The 20,304-nt window shown below is 43.0% G+C and overlaps 1 protein-coding gene across 3 annotated transcripts in view; it reads left to right on the forward strand.

Annotated features, from left to right (window-relative positions):
* Window positions 1–296: 296 nt before the first annotated feature.
* Window positions 297–20,304, forward strand: part of LOC143138078 (poly [ADP-ribose] polymerase tankyrase-2-like) — a 32,737-nt gene continuing 12,729 nt past the window's right edge. For all 3 annotated transcript variants that reach the window (XM_076298502.1, XM_076298500.1, XM_076298501.1), the window contains exons 1-17: window positions 297–3,007; window positions 3,356–3,580; window positions 3,768–3,863; window positions 6,369–6,405; window positions 6,925–7,000; window positions 7,594–7,688; window positions 8,873–8,939; window positions 9,825–10,011; window positions 10,506–10,627; window positions 10,889–10,980; window positions 11,163–11,241; window positions 11,915–12,086; window positions 13,277–13,356; window positions 14,092–14,237; window positions 15,860–16,025; window positions 18,290–18,509; window positions 19,105–19,214. In XM_076298502.1, the coding sequence (XP_076154617.1) occupies window positions 2,800–3,007; window positions 3,356–3,580; window positions 3,768–3,863; window positions 6,369–6,405; window positions 6,925–7,000; window positions 7,594–7,688; window positions 8,873–8,939; window positions 9,825–10,011; window positions 10,506–10,627; window positions 10,889–10,980; window positions 11,163–11,241; window positions 11,915–12,086; window positions 13,277–13,356; window positions 14,092–14,237; window positions 15,860–16,025; window positions 18,290–18,509; window positions 19,105–19,214 (2,178 nt within the window). In that variant the 5' untranslated portion in view covers window positions 297–2,799. The remainder of the gene's footprint in view (window positions 3,008–3,355; window positions 3,581–3,767; window positions 3,864–6,368; window positions 6,406–6,924; window positions 7,001–7,593; window positions 7,689–8,872; window positions 8,940–9,824; window positions 10,012–10,505; window positions 10,628–10,888; window positions 10,981–11,162; window positions 11,242–11,914; window positions 12,087–13,276; window positions 13,357–14,091; window positions 14,238–15,859; window positions 16,026–18,289; window positions 18,510–19,104; window positions 19,215–20,304) is intronic.

Consider the following 20,304-nt stretch of genomic DNA (forward strand, 5'->3'; position numbering starts at 1 on the left):
CCCTAAACTTCTTCAGAGTTTAACGCAAGGCGTGTGCACTGGCCGCCATCTTGGCAACTCCGCCAATCGCACGCTCCTCCTTGGGGGAAGAGAACGTCGTAGGCTACTGGAGGCAGGGGTTAATGACCATATTCATTTTAAGTCCAACATTTATATCTATATTTACATTTTTATATAAATGTAAATGTTATACTTACACCGTGGATGATATTGTGTCTCAGGGCTCTTTGGATCATTAAAATCAATCTCAGACACCTGTGACCTGTAATTATCTAATGATTTCCCTGACCAAATTTTTGTAAAAGATAGTCTCATTACTAATAGGACGGATATGGTAAATAGCTTTAATAAGCATTTCATTTCTTCAGGTTCTATTTTTAACGGAATTTCTGTGAGTGATATACCAAATCCAATTCCAATTGCTTTTCTCCAATCTCAAGAAGTGAAGTTTAAAAGCCTTAAAAAACCTTGACATCAAGAAGTCTGCAGGGCCTGATGAAGTTGAGCCATATTTTTTGAAAGTAGCTGCTGAGATCATTGCTGGCCCACTAGCCTATATCTTTAACTTATCTTTAGAACAGAATTGTCCCTGATGTCCCTGATATCCAACCAGATAATTACAGACCAATTTCTAAGCTATCAGTTATAGCCAAAATCTTAGTCAGCGAACAACTGAAGGAATTTTTGGTTAGCAACAGCATTTTGTCTAGGTTTCAGTCCGGTTTTAGAAAGAATCCCAGTACGGTAACTGCCACTATGAAAGTTCTAAATGACATTACCTGCGCCCTAGACAATGAAAGTTCATGTGTTGCAGTGCGGTATTGATTTGACTAAAGCTCAATCATAGTATTCTTCTATCGCGTCTATACAGTATTGGTCTTTCTGAAACCGCATTAGGTTGGATTAGGAACTACTTAAAGAATAGGTGCCAAGGGGTGTCTTTCTGATAGGCTCAGTATTGAATCTGGTGTGCCACAGGGGTCCATTTTGGGTCCACTGTTATTTACATTATATATCAACAATTTTGGTGATAACCTATCATACGCAAGTATTCATTTATATGCAGACGACACCATAATGTATTGCTCTGCATCCTCCATTGATAGTTGCACTTCAAAGCTGCAGGAAGCATTTACAATAGTTCAGCGCAACCTCCTCTTTTTAAAACTAGTTCTGAATGATAAGAAAACAAAATGCATGGTCTTTTCTAGGAAACAAATGCGAATCTTCTCTACCACCTCTTTACACTTTGCAGGGTAAAGCTATAGAACTGGTCTCCTACAAATACCTAGACATTGTGTTGGAGGAGGACTTATCATTTAAGTTACATGTTAAACAATTACTATCTAAGTTAAGGCTAAAGCTGGGGTTTTATTTTCCGAATAGTGCCTGTTTTTCACAGTCAGCCAAGAGAAAGTTGGTGGAAGCTACCTTCTTACCTGTCTTAAATTTTGGAGATGTTTTTTACAGAAATACCATTAAGGCTCTTTTACAATCATTAGATTCTGTTTATCACTCCGCTCTAAGATTCATAACTTGTACACATTACTTCACTCATCACTGTGCACTGTACGAAAGGGTAGGTTGGCCCTCACTTCACTTAAGAAGGTACACACATTGGCTTACATTTGTGCACAAGGCCATAGTTGGCTAGCTTCCTCTGTATATGACTAGTCTTTTAACTGTCAACAGTCAAGGGTATAATCTGCGTTCAAGTAGATATATTATCTTAAAAGTTCCTTCAATGAAGACAGAGTTTGGAAAAACTGCTTTTATTTGGTGCATCAACTGCTTGGAATGAGATTCAAAGATCGTTGAAACGTACAGTATTTACTTCAATCAATCAATATTACCATAATAGGGGCCCTTTAAGTCATATCTCAAGCAAACATTCCAAACTGTCTGCACCTGTTCTTAACTTTTAATTTTGTTTCATTGTTGTATTGTGTGTGTGTGTGTGAGAGAGCGTTGTTAGTGTATGTGTGTGTTATGACTGTTGTTTATGTACTTATTTTTTACTTTGTCTGTCTCTATTATGTTCACTGTGTGCTGCTACCTTGGCCAGGGCTCACTTGTAAATGAGATACCTATCTCAATGTGATTTTATTCCCTAGGTATAATAATAATACAAATAATACAATTATAATAAATAGCCTATGGTCCACTAGAGAGCCACCAGTGTCTGCAGTGGTATTGATTGTATTATTGGTTTAATCATGTAATAAAATAATAATTACACTACTAGACCTAGGGGACGGGAGGGATAGCATGGAACCTATTGCTCACTTTGTTCATCCACTAGAGGGTGCTGTATTTCTAGTTAAAACAATAGTCCGCTGTGCTGCCTGGGCTGTCTGGCTGGGGAGAGGAAGACAAGGCGTCAACAGAGAAGGCATGCAGATACGGTTGGAAATGCAATGTTTGGCATTACTCATTTAACTGTCTAAATGTGTCTGTCATTAAATTCAAACCTGTTTCGTGTGGATATTTAGGTTCGGGTGACGCCGGACAAGACAGAACGTCGGAGCTGTGGCACAACAGTGGCACTGAGCGATTATAGCAGTGCTTTCCGTGTAGTCCTGCTGTTCTCAACCCAGAACAATTTGACAGCTCGTGCGGTAAACGTGCAGTGGGAAGCCAGTAGACCAATTTGTTGCCTTTTACAATGGCAGGATAATGTTGGAGAATAACTGGGAGGGATAGCACTCTCTGATGTGAGCACGCACGCCCATAACACCGGCGTGGAAACTCGCCGTTTGCAATTTACGGGAATAACTTAACTTGAGTGCATAGGCTTCAATGTCTCTCCGTCGCTTCTCGGGGGGCTCCGGCTTTGCTGGTGGGGGCGCCGTGATGGAAACATCCGGGGCTGTGGAAGGCGGCAGAGAACTGTTCGAGGCCTGTCGAAACGGAGATGTGGAGCGAGTGAAAAAGCTCGTCAATCTGGATAACGTAAATAGCCGCGACACAGCGGGCAGAAAATCCACCCCTCTCCACTTTGCTGCAGGTAAGGCCCGAGTACGGGTAGCCTATCGCTGACATAATTGAAATTATAGTAGCCTATTGGCTAAATAAGCTTAACCAGACAAAGACGTCTTTGAAGTCTGTGCCATAGCCATATTTTTTATGGAGTTCAGTATTCAGCCCTTTGTTCAATTGTGTCATTTCTCATTCAGATGAAACTTTATATAGCTTTGGCCTTTTCCTTACACAATCCAAATGTAGGCTAGGCTTAAAATCTACACTGTAGGTCTTGTTATTGTCCAGACCAAAGATGTAGGTGTAGATTGCATGCCATTGTGCAGGTTGATAAATTATTTTATTCGTTCTTATTTATTTCCTTTGCTTCTGTCAGGCTTTGGTCGCAGGGACGTGGTGGAGTTCCTCCTGCAGAACAGGGCGGATGTGCATGCCCGTGACGACGGGGGTCTCATCTCCCTGCACAACGCCTGCTCGTTCGGTCACGGTGAGGTCGTGAGGCTGCTCCTCCATCACGGAGCGGATGCCAACTCCAGAGACAACTGGAACTACACCCCGCTCCATGAAGCTGCCATCAAGGGCAAGATCGACGTGTGCATAAGTAAGACTACTAATTGTGCACGTATCAAAATCTCCAGGATTATAATCTGAGTCAGGACTATTATTTGAGCCTTGGTGGTAGTTATAACGTGTCAATCAAGAGCTTACTGTGCAATGTGTTTATTGATTTGTTAAGTTTCTAATCATGTATGCCTTATTAATTGGTCATGTCTATTGTGATGTTCCAGTGCTGCTTCAGCATGGGGCTGAGCCGACCATAAGAAACACTGACGGGAGGACAGCACTAGACCTGGCTGACCCATCTACTAAGGCTGTGCTCACAGGTGGACACACACATGCATGCATGCACTTACCTTTAAATGTGCTCTTGCAGTGTCACAGTTACATTTGTAATGCTGCATAGACAATATGCTGCTTTCACAAATAAATAAAGTACTGCTCTTCTCCTTCTCATAATATTTCATACTCATACATTACATTACATTACATTACATTACATTACATTTGGCTGACGCATTTTTAACCAAAGCGACTAACAACATGGTAAACAGTTTAAGTTTTAGAGCGATTCTCAACAATATTAGGACAATTTTAAAAAAAACATAAGAATAAGTACAGTAAGAATAAGTGCATCAGTGAGTGCTGTTTTTAACAGTTACGTGTCCGTTTAAGACGGCTGGTGAGTGCTAAGATCAGCAAGACTTGTTGTAGTGTTGCTATGAGAGGAGATGTTCTCTAAAGAGCTGGGTCTTCAGGAGTTTTTTGAAAATGGAGAGGGATTTCCCTGCCCTTGTAGGAACTGGCAGTGTGTTCCACCAACGAGGAACAACAGATGAGAAAAGTTTGGATTGGCCTGAGCGTACCGGAGGTAGAGCTAGACGTCGTTCGTCTGAGGAGCGCAGCGGTCTGGAGGTAGCGTATGTCTGTATGAAGGCATTCAAGTAGGTGGGAGCAGAACCGGAGACTACTTTGTAGGCAAGCGTTAGAGCCTTGAATTTGATGCGGGCCGCCATAGGTAGCCAATGTAGCTGGATGAGTAGCGGGGTAACATGTGCCCTCTTGGGTTGGTTGTAGACCAGGCGCGCCGCCGCGTTCTGGATCATCTGAAGTGGTTTCACTGCGCAGGCTGGGAGACCTGTCAGGAGGGCGTTGCAGTAGTCAAGTCGTGAGATGACTATTGCCTGAACCAGAAGTTGGGTGGCATCTTGAGTTAAGTAAGTCCTGATTTTCCGTATATTGTAGAGTGCGAAACGGCATGACCGGGCGACTGAGGCAACATGATCTGAGAAGTTTAGTTGGTTGTCGAGAACAACTCCTAGATTTCTTGCAGTCCTGGTAGGTGAAACAGACAGAGAGTCAAATTTGATGTTGATGTCGTGGTGTATGGTAGGTTTAGCTGGGAGGACCAGCAGTTCAGTCTTTGAGAGGTTCAGCTGGAGGTGGTGTGCCTTCATCCATGTAGCTATGTCTGAGAGGCAATCCGAGATCCGTGCTGAAACCAAGGGGTCATCAGGTGGAAAGGACAGATAGAGCTGTGTGTCGTCTGCATAGCAGTGGTATGAGAAGCCATGCGAACGGATAATCTGTCCCAAGGAGGTGGTGTAGATAGCAAAGAGAAGGGGGCCCAGTACTGAGCCCTGGGGGACCCCTGTGGTGAGATGGTGAGGTGCATACATCCTGTAAACTCTTGACCTCTGGTAGTGTCACTGTTGTGACATGCTCAGAGTAAGGTCTGTTGTGTAGCATGCTTGTTTACATGGAATGCAAAACAGGCTATAATGGCAAATGAAAAGAAATAAAACACCTGTTGCACTTGTCTCAACCAAGGCAGTGACCCCATAGCCTGGCTAACGTCAGACCTCATCTCATTGAGATGGGGTCTGGGAACTAGACATTCATTTTCTCGTATTTGAAACATGTTTTACGAATGCCCAGAGCCGTTGATTGGGCGCTACGAATGTCTATCAAATGCGTCTGTACATAGCTCATAAAGGCTTCGGTGTGTCGTCATCGTTTTGCTGCCCTCCCTCCGTTCTGTGATTGGTTCCTTCGTTGAGGTGAAAACGAAGTCCATAGAATCCAGGCTGCCTAGCAGCGTGAATAAAATCGTGCGTAAGGCAGCATGGGAAAACCCAGGCTAGTGACCCCATACATTTTAAGTAAATGAACAGATATCTGTGACTGTATTTTGTGGAGGTGAGACATGGAAAAGCAGTTTTTGTAAGATGTAAATATATTTGGATCTGTCAGGTAGGGGATCGTGTTTCGCCATGTTAACCTATGGAGGACTGATGGACTGTGGGTCGTGATGGCCACATTATTTGGATAATGGTTAAACTCATATAAGCACAATGAAATAACATTTTGCATGATAGAAATATCATATAAATGGGAACACTTACTGTTCTAGCTATGAAAAGAGCAGAACCATCCATAGTTCATGATATAGTATTTGCATAGCCGCAAGATACACGCTTGATGGTGATGGCAAGTAGTTGTTAACTGACATACACTAAGATGTATAGCCCGCCAGCAATCGATCCAAAATAACACCTTTTTAATAGCCCATTTATGCTAGATTGTAAAACATTGGAGTTGTGGGAAGTTTTCCATACCTTAAACTGTATGTGTCTTTTATCCCCGCATGCCTGTTTCATTCGTTCTGACAAGGAGATACGAATGAAATATTATACGTCAATATGTCCCACTGTTGATTAAATTATTCCTGAACGGTTTTGTTCAGGGCTCTGCTGTTTTTAAAAGATTTCTTGCACTTTAAAAGGAAGTTATGCAACAAACTAAAAATATACGTCCTCTGCCAAACTTAGGTGACTACAGAAAGGATGAACTCCTGGAGAGTGCCAGGTGGGTTTTTAATACATCATTACTGTGACATTCCTCAGTGCACTTCATTAATACCATCCTCTGCTAGACCTAACAATATGTTTGGTTGCCCTGATCTCTGATTAGTTAGTGCCGCAATCACATCGATTACGCAACTCTGATTAGGGTGTGTGTGTTATTGTTAGTCATGCAGTGTACATGGATGCATGGCAGATGCTGACTGAGCATCCAAACCACTGAATGATTTTGGATTTTCCAGGCACTTTATATAGCATCTCCAGTGACAATCTATAGTGTTCATCTTTAAGATCTACTGTATATCTATATCTTTTCCATACAGTATTGATGGGTATGTCTATAGGCAACTCTATAGCTACATTGCACTATACAGTATTTCTGAAATGTTCGATGCTGAGTGCACTAGGGGAGAGGATCTGTAGAGACCCTTTAGGAACCCAAACCTAGGAACTGGATTGCCTACCTAGGAACAGGTGGTTCCACCATTATGTATCCATTTGCTTCTGGGTTTTTTTTTTTCAGGTGTGGAAATGAGGAGAAACTGATGACGCTGCTTACGCCTCTGAATGTCAACTGCCATGCCAGTGATGGGAGGAAGGTATGGAAACTGTGATCTGAGTGACTTAGCATTATGGTGTCTGATACATGTATATGTGGCTATTGAGTGACTTAGCATTATGGTGTCTGATACATGTATATGTGGCTATTGAGTGACTTAGCATTATGGTGTCTGATACATGTATATGTGGCTATTGAGTGACTTAGCATTTTGGTGTCTGATACATGTATATGTTGCTATTGCTATGTTCTGAGTGGATGCCTGCATACTGTAGTGGGTGTAATGTAATGCTGTACGTATGTGATTGAATATATTCATTTGATGGTGGATGTAAATTTGATTTGCTTGTGTGATGTATGTTTTGCTTTCGTTGCAACCTTTGGATTGATCTCCCAAGTGACCTCAGACATGTCTCAACCCTAACTGCTTTTACCTGCGCTCGCTTGTGTGCGTGTGTGTGTGTGTGAATGTGTTTGTGAATGTGGTAAAAAACTGGTTTTGAATGTGCTATATAGATGTGCTGTAAAACATTGTCTTGTTCTTGTGATTGAGTATGTGTGATATAACTGAGTGTGTTGCAGCCATGCACTGGATGTGATTGTAAATGTGATGGTGGATCTGTATTCCCCCAGTCGACTCCACTGCATCTGGCTGCGGGCTACAACCGTGTGAAGACAGTCCAGCTGCTGCTTCAGCACGGGGCTGACGTCCACGCTAAAGATAAAGGGTGAGAAAGCGTTGATTTGTGTGTGTGTGTTAAAGAAGTTAAGATAGTCTGTTTGTTTTCATGCTAGCAACAGTGGGTGTTTGTTTGTGTGCTTTAAGGTGACCACCAGCCAGACTCTGAGTCTGACAGTGAGGGCTGACAGAAAAGTTGTCAACGTTAGTTTTTGGTTCACCGTTAACAGCATTAAACAGTGTGATGCTTAGTGTGATTGGAAAGGAAAAATAGCAAAATATAAGATAATGTCCATACTCTCATGCCTTTTAATACCAAGGCATTTCATGAAAATTGAATGTTATAGCCCTCTCTTTCACATTGAGCATATCCCCCCCTAGAAAGCAGACGCTATGCAGAACAACTCTGCGTCTTTGGTGTCCACAACGGCCTGTGTGCATGTCTGCAACCACCCAGTGGTCTTGTTCACCAGTGTGTTTAGAACACAGAGTTTATTCTATGTGACACCACAGAGAATGCACTGTTTTTTATAATTGTCACTTATAACCCTTGCTGTGGAGCACTTGTATCATTGCTACTCCTAAGCATTGTTTGCTGTGAAGCACTTGTATCATTGCAACTTATGCACATTGTTTGCTGTGGAGCACTTGTATCAGTGCAACTTATGCACATTGTTTGCTGTGAAGAACTTGTATCAGTGCAACTTATGCACATTGTTTGCTGTGAAGCACTTGTATCTGTGCAACTTATGCACATTGTTTGCTGTGAAGCACTTGTATCAGTGCAACTTAAGCACATTGTTTGCTGTGGAGCACTTGTAACAGTGCAACTTATGCACATTGTTTGCTGTGAAGCACTTGTCAAAAAGGCGGACAAGTGCCCAAAAAGGACGACACTCCACCAAAGTCCGGACAGAGGGCTCGAAAGCCAGACTGACAAAATCTGGACGAATGGTCACCCTTGTGTGCTCACATGTGCGCGTGTATCTGTGTGTGTTTCTTTGTGTGTATTGATTCATGTGTGAGAAACTGTTTTTGATCATGCCAGTAATGGCCATGCGCACTAGAAACTGTGTGAGTGTGTGTGTGTGTGTATGTATGTGCAAGGGTGTTCCGTCAGGACAGGCAAGTTTTGAAAAGGGGCCCGAAGGCCAGTTATACATTATAGGCATATTTTGCAACTCCCCTTAAATCTTCCAGAAATCCAGATAAACGATTCTTGTTTTCCTCCAGTGATCTGGTGCCTCTTCATAATGCCTGCTCTTACGGACACTATGAAGTGACGGAGCTGCTGGTGAAGGTCAGTTAGTTTCTCTTTTAAACTTTGGGATCTAATTTGTATTACACTCAGTGCGCCATGCAATGCATTAATATTGACCCACAAGTACTAATGCTAATTTAACAAACTAGGCAAAATTTTTTGCTAATTTATTACCAAGAAACACCATGATACATGCAAACACCAGTGGGTCTGTGCACAGATGAAGAAGTTCTCAGTACATTAATTTACTGAAAGTTACACCATTTCCATGAAACGTCTGAAATCATTGATGACAAATTGTCATTGTCTTTTAATCTATTCTTCAATAAATCTTTCAGGCGTTCATGAGATATGTTATATGGAAATTTTAAATGGAAAGATATATTGAACCACTGAATTATTTATTAACTGACCAATAGATTAACACATACAATGATAGATTGATACATATATTTAAAAATCCTCCAAACCACTCTTCTAGATTCCACTATTATTTTCAACCATGTTATGTTAAACACAATGCTCTGCAGTGTTTCAATTCAATTTGATACACTTAAAATTGAGTTATTTGGTATTTTATTTTAAAATTCATTTAGATGTATTTTTGCCCATCACATTCAATATAACAGTGGTAGTAATAATAGTTGAATAGTTGGTTAAAATGTGTATGATGTTATTCATAATGAAAATGTCACTCTGGATGCATAGAGATTTTGATGCGAGATTACAAGTGTGTGAGCATGTTTTATGAAGAATATGCTCAATCTTTGTTGCCGTCATTCACCTGTTTCCTCTCTCCACCTGTACTGGCTCCTTCCTACCTCTGTGTCTACGGTGCTCTCTCTTTCTCTCTGCCTTTCTGTCTCTCTCTCTCTCTGCCTCTCTGTCTCTCTACTTCTCTCTCTGTCTCTCTCACTCTCTCAGCATGGGGCCTGCGTAAATGCCATGGACCTGTGGCAGTTCACGCCGCTGCATGAGGCCGCCTCTAAGAACCGCATCGAGGTCTGCTCCCTGTTGGTGAGTTACGGCGCTGACCCCACCTTCCTCAACTGCCACAACAAGAGCGCCATTGACCTGGCTCCCACCAGTCAGCTCATGGAGCGCTTAGCATGTAAGTCCTAGCATGTTAGCTAAATGGATAAATGTAAACAATTCATTCTCCCTGCTGTGCTAACCATGTAATACTACAGCATGTATTAAATTGTGTTTCATATACTCTGTATTGTGTGGTATGTTATCCTTGTAAAATCATTTAAGAGTCAGTATGTTTATGTCCTCATTGTCCCTCATGGTATGAATGGTCATTTAAGGGAATTTCTGTCAAAAGTTATCAACAGAATTGCTTTAAGTGTTTTGTTAAACATGCAAGATGCACAGGGCTTTTTTTATTTAGCAGTCTGTAGCAATCTGCAGCAGTCTCACAGCAGTCTTAGTCAAAAAGCTCAGTAGTGAACCCTACGAGTGCTGTGAGCTGTCTACCCACCCTCTGTTATTTAAGGTCTCTCTTGCCGTTTGTGTGTTTGTTAGTTCACCTGCCTTCAAACAGACACTTCCTCTTTCTCTGCCCTAACCTCACCCACCCCTCTGCCCCTCCCTGCCCCTCAGACGAGTTCCGTGGGCACGCCTTGCTGCAGGCGGCTCGGGAAGCAGACCTGGCGCGCCTCAAGAAGCACCTCTCCCTGGAGACTGTCAATTTCAAGCACCCCCAGACCCACGAAACCGCCCTGGTGCGTCCCTTGCAGTAGCCCCACAGCTTACACACACACACACACACCATGGATTACATGCAATAATCAACACACAGGCTGACGCTATTGCAATAATAGCATGCAACAATGTTGGGTGAAAAGGAAAAGAAATCACATTCAACCGTATTCCGTAACATCTCTCTTTTTGTTGGTCAGAGACTTGCACATGCTCCAGGTTGTGTTTGACTACTCTAGTCTGAAGTTGAATAAATGTGTTGTTCCCCCATCCTAAATTGACAGCATTGTGCATCAGCATCACCCTACCCCAAAAGAAAACAGATCTGTGAACTCCTGCTGAGGAAAGGAGCCGGCGTGAACGACAAGACAAAAGAGTGAGTCTGTGTCTGTCTTCTGACGTCTCAGATACATGGCTCTCAACAGAATCACCATCAGATGAATCCAACTTTATATATTTATTTTTTTATTATATAAGGCTGTAACGATATGCGAACCGCAACTGAAATCGCAATACAAATATTGTGTGTGTGTGTGTGTGCTTTTGTGTGTGTTACAGCCTCCTGACTCCTCTCCACCTGGCTGCAGAGAAGTCTCATAATGACGTGATCGAGGTGCTGGTGAAGCATGGGGCGAAAGTAAGCACCGCTCTCACACACTACCACTACAGAAGTGTGAGGACTATTAGTCCCCTGGGTCGTACACATACACACACAAACACACACACACACATACACACATTCTGATACACACACTTATTTATTTATGTTCACGACGTACCACATACTACTGTTAACACACACACACACACACACACACACACACAGTTCAAATTGTAAATTGCAAATTCACTTTACCCACAAACGTGTAATTGCACATTCAAAAGAGTGTGTGTGCATGTGTCCATATGCATGCACACACACACACAGCATACATACTTATGCACTTACTATAGGCAAATTCGCTTTGCCTACCAAAACCATGTGTATACTTGTATATACAGTATGTATGTATTTGTAAGTACACATTGAATGCAAATTTACATATGTGGAAGATAGCAGGCAGCACACCACAAGCTCAAGGACACCAAGTAGGAAACTCACACCAAGACACACACACACACACACACACACACACACCTTCATTCATCTACTGACGTTATGTTCCTCTTGTGTCTCACACACATACAGTACATACTATGTGCAAATGCGCTTTATCCACTGAAATATGTCTTTATCTGTATGTACTGTACATATCAAAATCTGTGTGTTTTCTCTCTCTCTCTGTGTGTGTGTGTGTGTGTATATCCAGGTGAATACCGTGGATCCCCTGGGCCAGACGGCTCTGCACCGGGCAGCTCACTGCGGCCACCTGCAGACATGTCGTCTGTTGCTTGGCGCCGGCTGTGACCCTCTACTGACCTCACGGCAGGGCTTCTCTCCCTCCCAGCTGGGATCACACAGTGTCCAGGAGGTGCTGCAAGGTGACCACCATGCACACACACACACACATTATGCCCACACACACGCACACACACACACACAGAGAGAGAGAGAGAGAGAGAGAGAGAGAGAGAACACACTGATTTTAATATGTACAGTACATACTAAGACATTTTTCAGTGGGTAAAACTCCTTGAAAGTTCCTTGAATTTCCCCTGGGGATCAATAAAGTATCTATCTATCTATCTATCTATCTACACACACACATATGCCCCCCCCCCCACACACACACACACACACTCACACACACACACAACAAACACACACACACACATTTACACATACACACACACACACACACATAATAACGTCATAAGTAGGGGTTCCTAGTATTTTAACATTCTAAACTTCCACCCCGCTAGTATTTGAATGGGAGAGGGGAAAATTTTGAATATACTAACATTTAGCCGTAAAGGTCAATTCACACCAAAGATTTGTGAGGAGACGATGCAGAATGTCACAGAGCCAAAGCACTTACGTACGTGTGAATTAAGCATTGTAATCTGTCTGATGCAGTTGCAAATGATTTGCAATTGTGATGTCAAATCACAGTTACAAGACTTCAGGTAGGTCCAGCTTGTCTCATCACAAATATTTTGTCTAAACTAACCTTAACAGTATCTCTTGAACCTGTTAGAACTTGGTTTTTGCCCTTTATAGAAAATTGTGTGGTCCATGTGTATTTTGTTTATATATTTTATTTAGTTTTTTTCTTAAGCAGTTCAAAAGGGAAAAGACGCTAGTAAGCTTTATGATGGCCTTACCATTAACCTTGTCAGGATCTCGTCTGAAGATCTAGATTGGAATTCTTCTCATGGATTTAAGTTCCCACACCCCTCATGCATTGATGGAATCATGAGCCATGGCTGATATTTATGTGGTAAAACCAGTCGGGGTGGTTCCCAAGATAAATTACCTGTGTTTGTGTGTGCACTGTCTCAAGTCATTTCCCGAGCCTTATTACAGTCATAACAATGTTTTTTATCCATGAAGAATGGTCAGTTCCAGATCATTGATTTGTTTTACATGAAAAATGTCATTCGGGACTAGGTATTCAAGACAATGAAATGCATTTTCTATATCTCTCTATTAGTATAGTTTAGGATGTAAAGCAATGCATATGTACAATTAAGTATGCTTTATGATATTTGTTTACAATGTTTCTTCTCAGAGGGAATTTTGTTGGGGAGCTCAGACACAGACTGGCAGCTTCTGGAAGCTTCTAAATCAGGAGACCTGGATGTAGTAAAGGTGTGTAATGTATGTGTGTGCTTCATTGGCGGCTGCTTTGAGGGCTGATTCAGACTGGCTGTGTGGCGCGAGTGTGTCAGCTGCGTTAGGTTAGAGCTTGCACACTGCCTGCGTGACACTCACGTCTCAGGCACGGCTTTAGCCGCGTCGAAAACGCGTGCATGCTAGGAATAGGACCGACGCCAATTTTTCACGCGACACGCAAGCGTTTTGGAAGCGTTTCCATTAAAAACACAAAGTGAAGAGACGTTTTAATAGGCAGAGAGGCTGCTGCAGCGCAGCGTCATACACGTTTCTGGTGTGCAGACATAGAAAACGTCACACAGACGCCACGCAACTGACATGCAACAGACACGCCATGTTCACGCCTCGGAGCCAGTCTGAATCAGCCCTGAGACTTCAAGGGAAGCTCTGCCTCCTAAAGCGGTTCAATAAAATATGCACAAAATGTGATGTATATGCACAATTACAATCTAGCAAGCTAGCTATATGAAATGACAACTACACGATTCTAATATTGTTTTAAAATATAATCAAATTTTTTTAAATTTGATTATGTAGCCGACTGCTAGCCATGTCCGGAAACTCTCACTGGGTCTAAGCTAGGTTTGGGGCATCTGGGCACTTTACCCAACAAAGGACAATACTGTATAGTAGCCTAATAATACTAAAGCAATATTTGACTAATTTTATGACGGCTTCCCCTATTTCAAAAAGTGTGTGTGTGTTTTACAGAAGCTGTGCACGCTGCAGAATGTGAACTGCAGGGATGTTGAGGGCAGGCAGTCCACCCCTCTGCACTTTGCCGCCGGCTACAACAGGGTGGGCGTCGTGGAATACCTGCTGCAGCATGGGGCCGACGTACACGCCAAAGACAAAGGGTGAGACATCAACCCCCGTACAGCACGCGCACACACACACACACAGACACACACACACACACACACACACAGTACCACCCAACTCCAGGACCCCCACCAATGCACCAGCAGTATAACTATAGCAGTCAATAGCTGATGGTGCCTAAAGGCGTTGCTTTTAGAAAGGCTGAGACAAAAGAAATCTGTGACAAAAGATCAGGGGCGCTGGAGGCTGCAGTGCCCCCTGCTGGTGTGGGCTGTGCATGCAAAGCAATATTACTAATCAAATCTATTTTAAAGGCAATTGTTGTGATAATAGCATACAAGGAGGCATGACATGGCACAGAATGACCACAATGTTTCCTCATTGTTTTTGGAAGCGGTATTTAGCTCAGAACTCCACCTAGGATAGAGACTATGGGATTGCAGGTAAATACTGTATAAATAGACAACCACACACTTGCAAGAGATCAAGGGGGATTAATTATGCTCCAAATCTCGCCAAAATGTAGGTGAGGGATAATGTGGTATACAAATCTGTCTCTCCTCTCTCTCTCCACATCTTGGATCCATTGTGCCCCCCCCCCTCCATTCCTCTTTTCCATATTTGCATGGACTAATTGTTAATACTATTGTTTAACTATAGTTAAAAATCAACTGGGATTTGGGCCTGGGATTTGTTACAATTTCTTTTAGTCCATAAGAGGTATGCCTGTTGAGTTAATGGTGGTGTCATTGGAAATCTGTTGGATTCTGCAATGCAATATGCAAATATGATGCAATTAGACATCATGCATTGCATATGCATAGACACAGCACCCCAACTCTTACTTAGTTTCAGCGTTCCTACAAATAATCAATCATTTTAATTGGAAGAATAAGGGTCCAGTCAAAGATCCTTGATTACTAGCTCCGCTTTAACCCTCTCTGTAAGAAGGTAATGGTAATTAAGAGTTTAATACTTCTCCTCTAACTACCGAAAAACCTTGATTAAACCTTGAGTCCCAATTAGACACAGGTCCCTTTACTGGCCAAGTGTTGCTACAGGTTTGAGTTTGAGCTTGAGTTTATTCACAATACCACTTCAACATTACAAAAATACAGTTGGGGTACAAAATCAATTGGGTAGAGTGAATGTCCCCCAAGGAAGCTAAGAAAGCTTATAGGTGGGGGCCCATATTTATTAGAAGCCTGGTCTGTTTTTTGATGTATAAAATCTGTAACGCCCACCAGATCACACACTTGGGCTAGTTAGAGTAAATGGCACTGATTAAATCATGCATTCTCCACTGATGAAAGGCAGTTAGATTGGTTAGATTCTCCCCAATTCAATCGTTCAGTTCATACAGAAACAATGAACACCAAAGTAGGCTATGGATGGTCAAATTCTCTCAGATTTACCAGCATGGTAAAGAGAGGTGTAAGAAAGTGGTGACTCAAAATATTTTCTAAAGTCCAAATATGTTGACTTTTTCACTTATGTATTCACTGCAAATTTCTGTAGATTCTGTAATATTAATACATTCCGGGAATAATGATAAGATTCTATTTTATTAATAAAGAACCTACTCAGCACAATTACAGACGTGGGTGTTTTTTTCTCTATACTGACCCCAGTGGCGTGTGTGTTATTTCTGCTCCAGTGGTCTGGTGCCCCTGCACAACGCCTGCTCCTATGGGCACTACGAGGTGGCCGAGCTGCTGGTCATCCACGGCGCCGTGGTCAATGTGGCCGACCTGTGGAAGTTTACGCCGCTGCATGAGGCTGCCGCCAAGGGCAAATACGAGATCTGCAAACTATTGCTGCAGGTTAGGAGCATGGTACACTCTGGGTTATACTGTACACACCTGGTAATACACACCGGGTAATACACACCTGGTAATGCACACCGGGTAATACACACCGGGTAATACACACCTGGTAATACACACTGGGCAGGCCCGTCGGAAGGGGGGGGCGAATTGGGCGGTCGCCCAGGGCCTCGCGCTCTGATGGGCCTCGCACCTGGCCAATGTTGCAGATTTATCTCTAAATCTTTATGGCTGCTCTTTATACAATTTGTCTCTAAAATAAAGAACTGTATTTCATTTAAATCTGCATAGACTTAGATTTAAAAACAAAGTAAATAAAAATGAATATCTTTTAATTTTATTTCATGACGTCGTTACGTAGGCTAGGCTTGTAGCGGCCGCCGGCCGGCCAGGCTTGTAGCGGGCTTGTCGTAGCGGTCAGCCAGGCTTGTAGCGGCCGGGAAGGCGAGCCAGAACGAAGGGGAAATGTCGGCAGCACGTCCGCGCGACTGCTTTCGTAAATTTCAGTCTGGTGCTGAGAAAAGAAAGAAACTAAAACAGAAAGAGGAGTTCAACAAGACACTGCATGGTTCTCTGGATCGCTCAGGCTCTTACTGACAATTCCAGTAACTGTGGCATCGGGGGAACGAAGCTTTTCAAAGCTGAAACTTATCAAAAATGATTTGCGCACCTCAATGTCACAGGACAGACTATGTGGGCTCGCCCTTCTGTCAATTGAAAATGACGTTGCCTGCAAGCTGAATTACAATGATTTAATTGCGGAGTTTGCAGCAACGAAAGCCAGAAAGGTCGATTTTTTCTAAGTAGGCTATGGTGAGTCAATCTAAGTTATGCGTGTTATTAATTTGTCAGTTTATGTCAGTTTATGTAATGCACATATCTTCAATAGTTTAGTTTGAATGTCGTGCGCTCGATATCGACAAATTGCGTTCAGTAGCCTAATAGCCTACTTCATGACCATTTTCTTCAAGTCAAAATGTTCACCTTTAGCTATGTCTGTGTTAACATGTATGTCTGTGTTGTTGATGTGACGGATAATAAACGGCTTATTATGGCCAACGATTTATGTGCCTGCTATAATGTGATATATCATTCCCCCTCTTAAAGACATGTCAATGTATTATCCTACTACTTAATATACACCTACAGTAGCCTAAGTTACGTGTAAAGTAGGCTATTGCATGATTCCATGCACGTATAGTTAAAAGGGCCTCGCACCCGTCAAGTTCGCACAGGGCCTCGCCCCCCTCTTGCGACGGGCCTGACACTGGGTAATACACACTGGGTAATACACACCGGACACACCTGGTAATACACACCTGGTAATACACACTGGGTAATGCACACCTGGTAATACACACCTGGTAATACACACCGGGTAATACACACCTGGTAATACACACCGGGTAATACACACCTGGTAATACACACCGGACACACCTGGTAATACACACTGGGTAATGCACACTGGGTAATGCACACCTGGTAATGCACACTGGGTAATGCACACCTGGTAATACACACCTGGTAATACACACCGGGTAATACACACCGGGTAATACACACCTGGTAATACACACCGGGTAATACACACCTGGTAATACACACCGGACACACCTGGTAATACACACTGGGTAATGCACACTGGGTAATGCACACCTGGTAATGCACACTGGGTAATGCACACCTGGTAATACACACTGGGTGTGTCTACTGAGAGTGTCTGGAAGTCTCTCTTAAGGGCTGTTCACACCAGGAACGATAACTGTAACAATAACTGTAACAATAAAAGCCTCCACACTGACCAACGATAAGGAAATTCTCTGTGTTGGTAAATGTGATGGCTAAAATTGGATGGATTCTGATTGGCTTGTCAGCTTTATCATTCTCTAAATCGCTCTGAAAGTGATCCCCAACAATATCGTTCTTCATATTGTTTTAGTTATTATTCATGTGTGGACAGGGTCATTCATATGAGCTAAAACGATATTTTTTGCCGTTATCGTTTTAGTTATCGTTCTTGGTACGATGAACGTGAACGGCCCCTTTACTCCTTTTCTTTATCTCTCTCCTACTCTCTCTGGGTTTTCGATGTCTGGACTTGCCAGCTATGTCTTTGCTGGCTCTTTGGAAAAATGGGGATGGAAATAATTTCTGTGAAGACTCATTAGGTCATTATGGCCGCTTGATTTGGATTATTTTTGTATGGCTTTTTAAATCAAATACAGTCTCAAAAGTCTCTTTGAACTTGATTTCACCAGCATGGTGCAGACCCAACCAAGAAGAACAGAGACGGGAACACGGCTCTGGACCTGGTGAAGGACGGGGACATGGACATCCAGGACCTGCTGCGGGGCGACGCGGCCCTGCTGGACGCCGCCAAGAAGGGCTGCCTGGCCCGCGTCAAGAAGCTGTGCACCCAGGCCAACGTCAACTGCAGGGACACACAGGGACGCCACTCCACTCCGCTGCACCTTGCTGGTCAGTGTGTGTGTGTGTGTGTGTGTGTGTGTGTGTGCGCGCGAGCGAGCGTGTGAACGTGCGTGCGTATCTTAGCACATGCTAGCTTGAAATAAGATATTGATAGATGCTCATTTTATTCCTCCAAGCTTTTCTTTTCATCTGTGAATTGCATAAATGCTATTCTACACATTGGCAACTTTTTTGTCCATCTCATGTTTGGATTTGGACTACAGCATTTTCACTAAACTGTAAAAAAGGCCTTTGTAATGCACACTTACTTTGCTAGCTAGTGTAAGGGACTGAGAGGGCCACAGTAACAGCTTGATACGGTATTGGACACTCGATTTCGATGTCGGTCAGGTTCAGGTAATAGTGACTTGACTTGGGCTGTACTTGCATACTTCTGTAGTGACTTGGACTAAAATATTGGGACTTGAGACTTTGCCGGAGTTGTGCTTTAGTGACTTGACTACAGCACTGGTTTAGGAAGACTAAATTGTCTGTTGTGTGTTGCATGAATGTTGTATTATTTTTGTTGCTGAGCGTGCTGCTGACTGTTTATGTTTTGTTTGTGTGTTGGTTGTTTTCTGTTTGTTTATTGTTTGTGTGTCAGCGGGCTACAACAACCTGGAGGTGGCAGAGTATGTCCTGCAGCACGGAGCTGACGTGAACTCACAGGACAAAGGAGGCCTGATACCCCTTCATAATGCTGCCTCATATGGGGTGAGCTTGCACACACACACACAACCACACACACACACATACAACCACACTGTACTCACACACACACACACACACACACACACATACAACCACACTGTACTCACACACACACACACATACAACCACACTGTACACACTGTACACACACACACACACACACACACACACACACACACACACACGTGAACTCACAGGACAGAGATGCCTTGTGCAGGGTGTCGGCTTTATATGGGGTGAGCTTACACACACACACAAAAACACACTCTCTCTCTCTCTCTCTCACACACACGCAGACAGACAGAGAGAGAAAGGAAAGGGTTGCCATACCATACCATAGCCATTACCATAGCATTAGCTATCACTCATACATGCACACACACACATAAACACACGTGTGTGCACACTGAAACACAGACACACACACACAAACGCACATACACACACAGATAGCACACACTCATACACATACATACTCACACTTGATAAAGACGCTCCCGATTTCCACCTGATCTCTTGAGGTAATTGGACTGTGTTTATTATATCACTAAAAGCCTCTCTGGCATATTTTACTGAAAACACACACACACACGCACACACACACACACACACACACACATACATACACACTGTTTATCACTGATATTCCTGAGATACACCTGAGATAAGGACATGATGATTATGATTGGGCTAAGTGATGAAAATGAGAGGGTGAAACAGAGAGAGAGAGAGAGAGAGAGAGCGAGAGAGTGGGCAAAAAGAAACAGATACAGGGAATAACTGAAGCGAAGAGAGATAGACATAGTCAGGGGAGTACAGAGTGTGATAAAAAGAATAAGAGAGAGGGAGAGAGAAAGGGAGGGCTAGAGATAGAGAGTAAGAGAGTGAGAGAGGATGTAAAGAGAAGTGGAGTGTGAGTAGCATCCCTCCATTCTGTTGTGGTACTCTGGAGACGAATGCTCAGAGAGACCATGGAACGTTGAAGAGCTAATCATGAACCAGGCTAGCTCTCAGTACACAAAGCTCTCTCAAAACACACACACACACACACACACACACACTCTATCTCGGTCCCACATGCCTACCACTTAAG

The sequence above is a fragment of the Alosa pseudoharengus genome, unplaced genomic scaffold, assembly GCF_046254945.1.
Source record: "Alosa pseudoharengus isolate Yale_2024_CS ecotype anadromous, Long Island Sound unplaced genomic scaffold, YU_APseudo_1.1 YU_APseudo_1.1_scf_21, whole genome shotgun sequence".
Taxonomy (NCBI): domain Eukaryota; kingdom Metazoa; phylum Chordata; class Actinopteri; order Clupeiformes; family Clupeidae; genus Alosa; species Alosa pseudoharengus.